The following is a 12,594-nucleotide window of genomic DNA, read 5'->3' as shown; positions in this document are numbered from 1 at the left end:
TCAGGGAGTGCTTTCAGCAGCTAAAAAACAATTCCACTTTCAGAAGGATAAAAAAATCAATACTTGAGTTCAGTCCAGGAAAGAAAAATACCCAAGAGGCAGATGCAGGAGGTGTGGTAACTGGAAGGAGCCTTTAGAACCCGATTGTTCCACAGGTACATTCTTCTCTTCTTTGTATCTAATAACAAATCAAATATGGGAGGTATTTTCTTTTAAGGTTTACAGGAGAAAATATATTGTAAACATCTTCCTGCCCTCCTCTGGTTGTGCTCTTGTCTAGCAGGACGTGCTCAGCTTTCAGTTTTGATCATTCCCTAAGCTGTTGGTTTGTTCCTGGTTTGTTCCTGGCTTCTTTCCTCCTGTGTTTGGGAAGTTTTGGTGGAGCTGTGGGGAGGAGCTGAAAGAAGCAGCTGAAAGGCCATCAGAAAAGTTGGTGCCTTCGTGAGGGATGAGAAAGATGTGGGTTTAAAACTCCTTTTCAGGTGGGGGCAGCATCTCCAGTGCTGTGGTGGCCCCGTGGTGACCCTCTTGGCAATGAAAGCCCCGAGGATGAAGTGGTTGTGGGGAGGAGGGGGTGTCCACTGGTCAGCCCCTGGGGACAAGGCAAGGAGGGACTCAGGACAGCAGCAGGATGGAAGCTGCTGGGATTTTCAAGGTCCAAAGTGTTTTGTCTGTAACCTTCTGTAGTCCTTTGGCACCAGGTTTAACCAAAGAGCTCAGGCTAGCCCAGGCAGAGGAACCAGGGAACCATGGGGGTTGGAGAAGACCCTTCAGAGCATGGAGTCCAACTAACTGCTCCCCCAGCAGTGCCAAGGCCACCACTGACCCACTCAGCACCTCCTCTCCTCTTCTCAGGGCTGCTCTCACCCATCCCTTCAGCCTGGGTTTGGCCTGACCCAGCTGCAGGACCTCACCCTCAGCTCTGCTGAACCTCAGGAGGTTCACAGGGAAAAGTCTGAATCTCTCTGAAGGCCCCGAGCAGGATGAGGACCTCAAGATACACTCAGAATACTGCAGCTCTCTCTTGTTCTTTGCAACAATTCCAACGTGAGGAACATGAACCAACTGTTTATTGTGCTCAGGGAATGGGAGCAAATAGTGCTGGGCCCTTGTCTGGTGGGGCTGGAAGGCTGCAGAGGAGAGGAGGACACTGCTCCATGCACTGGATCCCTCCTCCCGGGGCAGCTGCCCCATTCCTCATGGATGTTGCCCTCAGTGGCTGCTCCTGGCTCCACGAGGGTCCTGCTGAGACCCTTCCCCTGCTCAGGACAGCTCCATACTCACTGCTGGTGGCCTTGGGAGGACTTGGATATTGGGAGATTCTGGAGTGCAGATTTAGAGATGGTTCCATAGGCCTGGGAGTAGCTGCCCATGGATGCTCTGGGATCACCTGCAGCTCCCACGTTGGCACTGATCTGGAACATCCTCCTGCTGGGCTTGGGGAGGGGACGAGGATCCTTCCTGGGGACCTGGGGGTGTCCTGGGTGCTGTGCAAGAAAGAGAGGTGGAGTTAGAGAGATGGGAACCTCTGAATGGAAACCTCTGACCACCCTGCTCAGATAGGAGGGAGAGAGACTTTTTTCTTCAGCTGGGGAGTAGGATGGATCCTGAACATCTGTGTGGGGAATAAACACCAAAACCTCTTCTGTAAGATCAGGAATAGGATGGGGAGGAGAATGTGAGGGAATCACAGAATTTGAAGGGTTGGAAGGGACCTCTTAGAGATCATCCAGTCCAACCCTGGCACAGCAGAATCAGCCAGGGCAGCCCAGACAGGAACAGATCCAGGGGGGTTTGGAAGGCAGCAGAGAAGGAGAGGAACCTCATCTGGAGGTTGGGGGGGTTCAGGAGGGGTTTGGAAGGCAGCAGAGAAGGAGAGGAACGTCATCTGGAGGTTGGGGGGGTTCAGGAGGGGTTTGGAAGGCAGCAGAGAAGGAGAGGAACCTCATCTGGAGGTTGGGGGGGTTCAGAGGGGTTTGGAAGGCAGCAGAGGAGGAACCTCATCTGGAGGTTGGGGGGGTTCAGGAGGGGTTTGGAAGGCAGCAGAGAAGGAGAGGAACCTCATCTGGAGGTTGGGGGGGTTCAGGAGGGGTTTGGAAGGCAGCAGAGAAGGAGAGGAACCTCATCTGGAGGTTGGGGGGGTTCAGGAGGGGTTTGGAGACTCCACAACCTCTCTGGGCAGCCTGGGCCAGGGCTCCCTCAGCCTCACAGCAAAGAAGTTTCTCCTCCCCTGGAGCTGGAACTTCCCATCTTCTAGCTTCAACCCATTCTTCCTTGGCCTGGGCACCACCCAAAAGAGACTGAGCCCTTCCTCTTGCCCCCCAGCCCTCAGCTACTGACAGACATTCAGCAGATCCCCTCTCAGCCTTCTCTTCTCCAGCCTCAACACCCCCAGGGCTCTCACTCTTTCTTCCCAGCAGAGATGCTCAAGGCCCTTCAGCACCTCCCAGCTCTCCAGGGGATCTCTCTCTCCAGTAGATCCCAGTTTCTCCTCAGGGATGCCCTGCCCGAGGTGATCTTGCTCTGTCAGGGGGCTGGATCTCTCGAGGTCCCTCCCAACCTCCCACATTCCATGATTCCAGTCCCCCTGCTTGAACTCAGCAGTCACAGAAATGCCTAAACTGAGAGGCACTAAACCTGCTCAAAGCAGATTTTTTTTTAAAGATTTGGGTTAGGTTTAAAACTCCATCAGAAACTGAGTGTTCCTAAAGGCAGAGGGGCTGAAAATCATCTGTACAGATCCTGGGTCAGGATGAAGCCACCTCTGTGTCCTTGGCATCTCCTGGTGGTTACTGTGGATGTTTGCCTCTCAACACTGCCTCAGGCCCAGAGCTTAACTCAGTGTTGTAGAAGTCATCAGAGAGAAAAAAAAACACCCAAACTGTGGGTACTGCAAACTGCAAGTTCTGTATGAATCTACCATGTCAGAGGAGAGTGAGAAACTTTGTCAGAAGTAACTAATAAAATGTATGAACTTGGTCACTCAGAGCACCCTGCTCCTCATGGAATTATCTTTAGAAAGTTGCAAAGTAAGATACTTGCCTCCAAAATATCATTTTGCTCCCCCAAAAAAGCATTTTTCCCCATGAAAAGTGGGATTGGTTTGAGTTTTGGGGTTTTTTTTTTTAGTAGGAGAGGTACTCACATTACAAATGTTCTGTACAGTCTGAGGAGGTGTCTGAGCATTGCCCTGGGGGATTTGTCTCCCCACTCTCCTGGTTTTGGAGATTCTGTCCTTGTGAGGAGCTGAAGGAGAAGGGTTCCTGACCACAGCACCAGGACTTGCATCACCTGCAGATGAATCATAGAATCATGGAATGGTTTTGGTTAGAAAACACCTTGGAGATCCTGGAGTCCAACCCTGACCCCATCCCCATCCCATGTCCCTCATCCCCACACCCCCAGGGTCTGAAACCCCTCCAGGGATGATGGGGACTCCAGAACCCCCAGAAACCCCACCTGTGACAACCTGGTCCTGTGCAGATGGAGCTGCAGAAGGGGAAAGTCCCAGACACTGGGATTAAACTACAACCCCAGACCTGGCAGAGTCATGGAATGGTTTGGGTTGGAAAAGAGCTTGGAGATCCTGGAGTCCAACCCTGACCCCAGCACCCCCCATGTCCCTCATCCCCACATCTGTGGGGCTCTGAAACCCCTCCAGGGATGATGGGGACTCCAGCCCTGCCCTGGGCAGCCTGGGCCAGGCCCTGACAACCCTTTCCAGGCAGAAATTCTTCCCCAGCTCCAACCTAAACCTCCCCTGGCACAACTTGAGTTGTGCCCAAAGTTCCTCTTGTCCCATCCCTTGTTCCTTGGGAGCAGAGCCCGACCCCCCCTGGCTCCAACCTCCTCTCAGGGGGTTGCAGAGAGCAAAAGATGTAGAAAAAAAACCCACAGAAGTAGAAACATCATGAGGACATAGAATACACTGAGGGAGGCAGAGACAGAACCTGAGTCAGGCCCTGGCCCCTCTTTTCATCTCACAAACAGAACAAAAATATTCAGAATAAAATTTGAATGTCATATCAAACAAACCAGTTCCAAATGGTGTGGGAAAAGAGAGCAGCAGAGACACAAAGAGAACAGAAAGGAGCAGAGATGCAAGAGGGAGGCAGGAAATAGACCAAGAGAACATCAAAGACTCAAAACTCCTTCAACAGTGCTTTGTTCTTATCTCATTTTCTTCCATTTCTACCCTCTCATTTTGCCACATTTTATAGGATCACAGAATGGGGTGGGTGGGAAGGACCTCTGGAGATGCTGGAGTCCAACCCTGGCACAGCAGGATCAGCCAGGGCAGCCCAGACAGGAACAGATCCAGGGGGGGTTTGGAAGGCAGCAGAGAAGGAGAGGAACCTCATCTGGAGGTTGGGGGGGTTCAGGAGGGGTTTGGAAGGCAGCAGAGAAGGAGACTCCACAACCTCTCTGGGCAGCCTGGGCCAGGGCTCCCTCAGCCTCACAGCAAAGAAGTTTCTCCTCCCCTGGAGCTGGAACTTCCCATCTTCTAGCTTCAACCCATTCTTCCTTGGCCTGGGCACCACCCAAAAGAGACTGAGCCCTTCCTCTTGCCCCCCAGCCCTCAGCTACTGACAGACATTCAGCAGATCCCCTCTCAGCCTTCTCTTCTCCAGCCTCAACACCCCCAGGGCTCTCACTCTTTCTTCCCAGCAGAGATGCTCAAGGCCCTTCAGCACCTCCCAGCTCTCCAGGGGACTCTCTCCAGTAGATCTCTGGCTCTCCTCAACTGGGGAGCCCCAAACTGGAGCCAGGATTCCAGCTGTGCTCTCCCCAGGGCAGAGCAGAGCAGAGCAGAGCAGAGGGGGAGCAGAACCTCCCTGGACCTGCTGGACACACTTTTCCTGATGCCCCCCAGGCCACCCTTGGCCTCTTGGCCACCAGGGCACATTGCTGACCCCTGGAGAACTTCCTGCCCACCAGGACTCCAAGGGCTTTCTCCAGGGAGCTGCTCTCCAGCAGGACATCCCCTCCTCTCCCCTCCTGCTTGGGGTTGTTCCTCCTCAGATGCAGGACTCCACACTTCTCCTCACTGACCTTTGTGAGGTGCATTTCCCCTGATTCTTTTTCCCCTCCCCTCAATCCTTTTTCTCCTTCCCTGTCCCAGGGGCTGCCCTGGAGGAGCTCAGGACCCACCCTGCCCAGCACCACGAGTCAGGGCATTGTGCATCACGTTGATCTTTGCTTGCTGGCAGAAAGTTGTTGCTAAATCTTCCCCTTGTGTGGCTGCTTCTGTCTGACCAAGGGCTGTGGTCCCAGGTTGAGTGTGTGAAGCTTTTGGAAGAGGTGGGGTTGGTTCTCTTGGGTCTCTCCTGGCAGCTACAGTCACAGAACTGGGATTTGGAAGAAGTGCCTCAGATTTTGATGGCTTTAGTTGAATGTTTTCTCCCTGCTCTGGCTCCTTTCCCTGGTTGTTGAATTTCTTGTCAAGGATCATCTGCAGAAAGAAGAAGTTGGTTTAGGCTTAACACAGCAGAGAAATAAAACACAAAAGAAATGTTAAAAGTCATCCCAGAACCATGGAATGGCTCCAGCTGGAAGACAGCTTTTCATTCCCTTCAAGTTCTCAAACAGGGACACTGAGTGTTGCTTGTTACACCTTGGATGTTGGTTTCCTCAAAAGTCAGAGAAGTCTTTTGCTACTCAAGTTGGAAAATGTGTGTCTGGACCTGGATTTTGGATGTTGGGAACAAGTTGTGTCCCAGGAGGGCAGTGGAACCATGGCACAGGGTGCCCAGGGAGGGGGTTGAGGCCTCATCCCTGGAGATGTTCAAGGTGAGGCTTGAGGAGGCTCTGAGCACCCTGAGCTGGGTGAGGGTGTCCCTGAGACTGCAGGGCTGGGACTGGAGCACCTTGAGAGGGCCCTTCCCACCCAAACCATTCTCTAAATCTCCTCTCCTGGGGCAGAATCCATTCTCTTGTCAGTTCATATCCAGGGGAGCCCTGTGGGGGTCTCTTGCCATGTCCATGGTGAGAGTGAGGTCAGGGGATGATCTGATTTCATGAGGGCCAAAGCCCAACAGGAGACAGGAAAGGGCTGAGCCTCATCAAGAGGAATAAGCTGTGCCAAATGAGTCTAATTAAGGCCTAATTAGGGTCCTTTTCAGGGTACTTAGATATGGCCACCAACTGGGAGTGTTTCTCAACAATTCCCATCTGAACTGAACCCAGAAACAAGGAGAGCATTGAATCATCCTGGAATGGCTGAGGTTGGGAGGGAGCTTGGAGCTCCTCTCCCCCAAGCTCCCCACCATGCCCAGGGACACCTCTCATCCAGCCCAGGTTGCTCCAAGCCTCCTCCAAGCTGGGCTTGAACCCCTGCAGGGAGGGGGCAGCCACAGCTTCTCTGGGCAATCTGTTCCAGAGTCTCAGCACCCTCCTCCTGAAGAACTTCTTCCTCAGCTCCAGGCTCAACCTCTTCTCCTTCAGTTGGAAACCATCTCCCCGTGTCCTGTCCCTGGACACTCTGATGAAAAGTCCCTCTGCAGCCTTCCTGGAGGTTCCCTTCAGGGCTTGGGGGGCAGCTCTAAGGTTCCCCAAGGTCAATCAACACCCCCAATTCCTTCTCTTCAGGGCTGCTCTCCACCCACTCTGCACCCAAAGTCCTCCCAAACTGGACCCCTATGAGTAAGATCATTCAGAACCATTCACTTGATTCTTACCTGGATTTGCTGAGACCAATCTACTGACATTTAGAGCATCTTCTCTACCTCTGCTCAGTGCTCACTTTACTCATTCATCTGCTCCTGACTCCTAACACTCTATCCCAGCAGAGTTTATTGCTTCCCTTCTATCAAATACCTTAAAAGAAATTTTAAGTAGGTTCAACCTTTTAAATTCATTTTTATTCTTAAGGCTCAGCACCCTCACCCCAAACCATTTCTCCCTCCCTCCCTCCCTGCCCAAGATCTCCTCTCCATCTCCCCTCTCCCAGCTCCAAACCCTTCCCCCTCGCAGGCTCCCATCCCTCCAGGCCCTTGTCCCAAGTCCCTCCCCAGCTTTCCTGGAGCCCCTTCAGGACCTGGAAGCTGCTCCAAGGTCTCCCCATTGCAGCCTTCTCTTCTCCAGCCTCAACACCCCCAACTCTCTCAGCCTGGCTCCAGAGCAGAGCTGCTCCAGCCCTCCCAGCAGCTCCAGGGCCTCCTCTGCACTGGCTCCAGCAGCTCCGTGTCCTTCTGCTGATGGGGACCCCAGAGCTGGACACAGCTTTACCCCAGGGGGGTCTCAATCCCCTCCCTGTCCTGCTGCTCACACTGTGGGGCTGCAGCCCCAGGGGGGTTCTGGATCTCTGTGGATTTCCCCCTGGCTCAGCCAGAGGAGCAGAGGAGGAGGCTGTTGGTGTTCTCCAAGTTTGTGTGAGTGCTCTGAGGAGCACAAACAGAAGCAACAGACAGAATTCTGTAAGATGCTGAAGAACAGGTTACCCAGAGGATGAGGATTTGGGAAAACAAGGTAAGAGACAATACCTCATATAATTTACTTCGATATTCTGCCACAGAGAGCTGGATGTCATCACCCAGAGGCAGAATGACATCATGATCCAGAGAGGGCTCCCTGGCAGGACAGTGAAACCTAAAGAGATGATATGTAAATCACTAAGACTGAAACCAGCACCACAGATTAACAGCATCTTAAAAACTAGTTGTTAAACCACCTCTGGAGACCACAGATCACAGAATGCTTTGGCTGAAGGGACTCTTTAAGGTCATTTTGTCCAACCCCTCTTCAATGTGCATGGACATCTTCAACTAGAGCAGGCTGCCCCATCCATCCTGACTGTGCTTGGGAGACTCTGCCTAGAGAACTAAGAATTACCTTTGTCTTTTTTTTTTTTTTCCATCATGCCTATAAAGAAAAGCTGTGCCAGGTCTCTGCCAGCTCAGAAGCTGCCTGCTGATGTCCTCACCTCCTCACATAAGGGTGCTGCAGAGCCTCCTCTGCTGTCAGTCTTTTGTCAGGGTTAAACACAAGAAGTTTCTTCAGAAGATCCAAGGCAGGCTGGGGAGTAGAAGGAGGCAGCATCTCCTCAAATGTGATTCTCTGCCTAGAAGTCAGAAAACAACAATTTCAGCTCCCAGTGCCTACTCCACAATCCAGACACAAATCCCAGCACTGGGCACCATGTCAAGGTGATGGCCAAGCTCAGAGCTCACTCCCAGATCCTGTGCTATAATCCATTGGGAGTTCCCTCCCAAACCCTGTGCCACAATCCTGGGGCACTCTGAAGTTGTGGCCTTTGATTCTCTCAAGTTTTTCCCCCCTTGATCAGGTTTGAACATCTCATGGTGTGAGGAGTCAGAGATGTCAGTAGCAAAGGGGAATATTGAGTCCTTCTGTCCATGCAGGAGCCCCAGCTCCTCATCTGGATGTTCCAGCCCATACATTTCCTTTACCATTTGCCATGAGAAGATGGAATTTCCAAGAGCTGGTTCTGCATTTTGAAATCCTGAAGGGAATTATTAACAAATATCTTTGTGGCCCCCTCTGGACTCACTCCAACAGGTCCCTGGCTTCCTTAGGCTGCTCACAAGCTCCTCCCTGAGGGGACACTTGGCCTCCTCCTTTGCAGATCAAGATCCTTTGCCCCTCTCCCAGTCCCTTCATCAGCTCCCTGCTCCTTAGGGGTAGATCTCACTTGTTGGGTTTTCTTCCCCTCTAACTCCTGGCTCAGCACTGGTCCCAGTATTCCACCACACAGCAACCAGTTCATAAGTTTCTCTCCTGGATACTTCAAACACTTCCTTTGAAAGAGCCAGACACCCCCCATGCTCTCCAGCACACGGTGACAGGTTGGGCTCCTGGAGATGGGATTTTGAGAGGAGGAGGTGTTGCTGAGCCAGTCCTTCCAGTTCCCTTCCAAGACCCCAGTCTCTGGCAGGCCAGATTTGCTCTTGGACTTGTCAGAGTTTGGTCAGGGAGTCCACACATCTGCTGTGGTAGAAATCCCCTTCCTTCTGGGGTGGATCATGGATTCAGGGGATGGTGATGGGCTTGGAGGAAGCTCACAACCCCCAGGTGTTGGGAGGAGGAGAAGCCATGGTCCTGAAAGAGGCCTGGAGCAAAGCCCAAGTGCTTCTGGAACTTCTCCTGAAGCCCCTTCCCCAGGAGCCCTCCTCAGATCACTGCTGGTACCCTTCCTTCTCCCCAGAGGAGCAGAGAGGAACCAAGCCCACCGTTCCACAAACCCTTTCCAGTTTTTCAGCACCACTGAGTTCCTTCCTGGGGTGCAGTTCATGGACTCTGCTGCCCCCCCAGCCATGAGGATGGTGGCACTGCCACCACCATTCCTGGGAAGGATGCTGTCTGTGCTGTCATGGGTGAGGACAAATCCTGCCAGGCATGAGGCAGCCCCTCAAAATGGGTACCCTGAGGTTCCCAGCCAGGTGTGGTCAGATCCCAGGGAATTCCTGGCCCAGACCCATGGCCCCTCTGCTGAAGCTGCAAAGTGCACCCCAGCCCCTGCTGCCAGGTGGGTGGTGCCCAGACAAGGCAATTCCTGGGGAGTTTTAACCACTCTTGTTGGAAAACAATCCCTGAAATAATCCACCTCCATATAGCCCAGTCTGACACCCACTGGGATCTTCTTCTTCCACCTTTTTTTTGGGTGTATTCCAGGCAAACAGGAGCTAAGCAGCAGATGAGGAGCAGCAATCCCCAGCAGCACATGAGGACTGACACTGGTTGGTAAACCAGAGGGATGGGATGGCACCCAAAGTGGAGAGGGGGGCCTAGGTGAACCTCAAGGAGGCTCAACAAGCCCAAGGGCAGGGTCCTGCAGCTGGGTCAGAACCATCTGCAGGCTGGGGGATGAGGTTTTAGAAAGCAAAGAACCCAGGGATGAAAAGCTGGAGCTGAGCCAGCAGTGCAGACTTGCAGCCTGAAGGCAAATCCCATCCTGGGATGGGATCCAAAAGTGTGGAGAGCAGATGGAGAGAGGGGATTCCAGAGCCACTTTGCTCTGGTGAGATCTACCCTGGAGTGCTGAGTCCACCCCTGGAGCCCTCAGCAGAGGAGGGACATGGAGCTGATGGAGCCCTGGGATGGTCAGAGGCTGAACACCTCTGCTGTGCAGCCAGGCTGGGGGAGCTGAGCATGGAACAGGCTGCAGGGAGAACTCCCAGAGCCTGGAGGGGCTGCAGGAATGCTGGAGAGGGACTGTGGGCAAGGCCTGGAGGGATGGGATGAGGGGCAATGGTTTAAACTGGAGAAGAGCAGATTTGGGCTGGATGTTGGGAACAAGTTGTGTCCCAGGAGGGCAGTGGAACCATGGCACAGGGTGCCCAGGGAGGGGGTTGAGGCCTCATCCCTGGAGATGTTCAAGGTGAGGCTTGAGGAGGCTCTGAGCACCCTGATCTGGGTGAGGGTGTCCCTGAGACTGCAGGGCTGGGACTGGAGCACCTTGAGAGGGCCCTTCCCACCCAAATCACTCTGTGGTTCTGTGGTAAGGAAAGTGAGAACTCACTGCAGCACAGAGACCACAGAATGTCAGGGCTGGGAAGGGACCAAAACTGGGGCAGGACACTCAGAAATCCATCCAGATGCACAGAGGAGGCTCCACAACCTCTCTGGGCAGCCTGGGCCAGGGCTCTGTAACCCACACTACAGAAATCCTTCCCCACGTTGAGGTGGAATTCCTGTGCTCTGTCTCCACTCCTGGCACAGGACACAAGTGACAAGAGGCTGTCCCTTCCCTCCTGATCCCCTCTCAGTCTCCTCCTCTCCAGGTCCCTCAGGGCTTTCCCCTTTCTTCATCAGGCAGATGTTCGGCCCCTTCATCATCCTCACAGCCCTCTGGGGGACTCCCTCCAGCAAATCCCTGTCCCTCTTGGACTGGGGAGCCCAGAACTGGATGCAGCACTCAAGATGAGGTCTCACTATGGCAGGGGAGAGGGGGAGATGATGATTTGGAGTTGTTTCTCTTGTTTGGATGCAGATAGCCAGGAGAAATCCTGCAGAGCAGAAAGGATGTTTGACCCTGGGCCTCCTCAACAGCCCAGAACAGGACTGGAGGTGGGAGGACTGAGGAGAGGTCAGGTCCTGGCCAGGGCCATGAGATCACAGGCTGGGTTTGGGTTGGGAAGGGACCTTAAATCCCCCTCAGTGCCCCCCCTGCCATGGTCAGGGACCCCTCGCCCAGCCCAGGGGGCTCCAAGCCCCATCCAACCTTCAACACTGCCAGGGATGGGGCAGCCACAGCTTCTGGGGGCAACCTGGGCACCCAGGGGCTCAGCACCCTCACCCCAAACAATTTCTCCCCCATCTCCAACCTCAATCTCCCCTTTCTCTCCAAGTTTTAACCCATTCCCCTTCTCCTCTCCCTACCCCCTGTGTCCAAAGCCCCCCCCCAGCTTGGGGTTGGGAGATGGAGAAGGGCACCTGGCTCCTCAGCCCTGGGATCTCCCCACATTTCTTGCAGTTCATTCAGAGGTGAGGACTGGGTGGGTTCTGCCACTCGCTGCTGATTTCTGTCTGTTTTCTCTCTTGTTCTGTGTTACCACCACGGGTTTGGTCACAAATCCACCAGACAGCAGCCTCTGAGCTGCTGGGGAGGAAAGTGACTCCATGGCAAGCAACCACAGGCTTGGGGCAAGGTCAGACCCAGAGATGCCAGCCCAAGTGAGCAGGGGCAGAACCAGTTCCCCAGGTGGCTGGCAGGGGGTGGGACACAGAGCTCAGGGCACACTTACCTGGAGGTTATGTGGCTGAGAACTGAGGCTCTGAAATGGGACTGCAGAGCCAAAAGATCTGCAAGGAGGAGGAGATGAGGTCAGTGCCCAGGGCAGGGCTACCAGAGCCACACACTGCAGGAGGCAAAGCAAAGACCTGCCCTAAAAAAAGCCCTAAAACTACAACTCAGTGGGAGATCTGCAGGAGGAGGAGGGGGACAGAATATTCCCAAACCAATCTCCTAAACTGATTTTCTCCATTCTTATTGATTCCAGCATGGATTTTCTGAAGCTGCCACTCCTAAACCCACATGTGCAGGGGCACCAAGACATCAGAGCTCAAACAATCCAGCCAGGACCCCTCCTCTGAGGCACAGAGAACAAAGGCACAGCTGCTGGCTGCCTCCCCTCTGCCACTGCTTTAGATTGCTGACAACAAATCTGTCCCACAGACACTGTTTATTTATTTTATTGCTGATGTGGGGATCTTGGAGGTGTTTTCCAGCAGTGACCATGGTGTGATACTCTCAGAGTCAGCAGCTGCTGTGGAATAGGGGTTTTTTTGTGGTTCTGAACCTTCTTTGGTCCCCACAAAGCTGAGGCCAGGTTGGTTTTCATGGAATGTTGGCTTGGAAGGGACCACAAGGATCATCTGAGCCAACCCTTCTCTGAGAAGAGAAGGCTGAGAGGGGATCTGCTGAATGTCTGTCAGTAGCTGAGGGCTGGGGGGCAAGAGGAAGGGCTCAGTCTCTTTTGGGTGGTGCCCAGGCCAAGGAAGAATGGGTTGAAGCTAGAAGATGGGAAGTTCCAGCTCCAGGGGAGGAGAAACTTCTTTGCTGTGAGGCTGAGGGAGCCCTGGCCCAGGCTGCCCAGAGAGGTTGTGGAGTCTCCTTCTCTGGTGCCTTCCAAAACC

General features: G+C 53.6%; 1 protein-coding gene and 1 pseudogene across 1 annotated transcript; both read right to left on the bottom strand.

Moving 5' to 3' along the window:
* Positions 1–990: 990 nt before the first annotated feature.
* On the bottom strand, positions 991–11,767 carry MAPK15 (mitogen-activated protein kinase 15; the record flags this gene model as incomplete). Its single annotated transcript, XM_030444739.1, has 6 exons — positions 991–1,487; positions 3,146–3,291; positions 5,152–5,452; positions 7,482–7,587; positions 7,922–8,059; positions 11,703–11,767. Coding segments are annotated over 6 exons (963 nt in total), but the record flags the coding sequence as incomplete, so codon positions are not given.
* LOC115597953 lies at positions 8,097–11,579 on the bottom strand (annotated as a pseudogene).
* Positions 11,768–12,594: the final 827 nt, after the last annotated feature.

The sequence above is a fragment of the Calypte anna genome, chromosome 2, assembly GCF_003957555.1.
Source record: "Calypte anna isolate BGI_N300 chromosome 2, bCalAnn1_v1.p, whole genome shotgun sequence".
In the NCBI taxonomy this organism is placed as follows: Eukaryota; Metazoa; Chordata; class Aves; order Apodiformes; family Trochilidae; genus Calypte; species Calypte anna.
The sequence above is the reverse complement of the archived record's forward strand: the minus strand, read 5'-3'. Positions and strand labels throughout refer to the sequence as shown.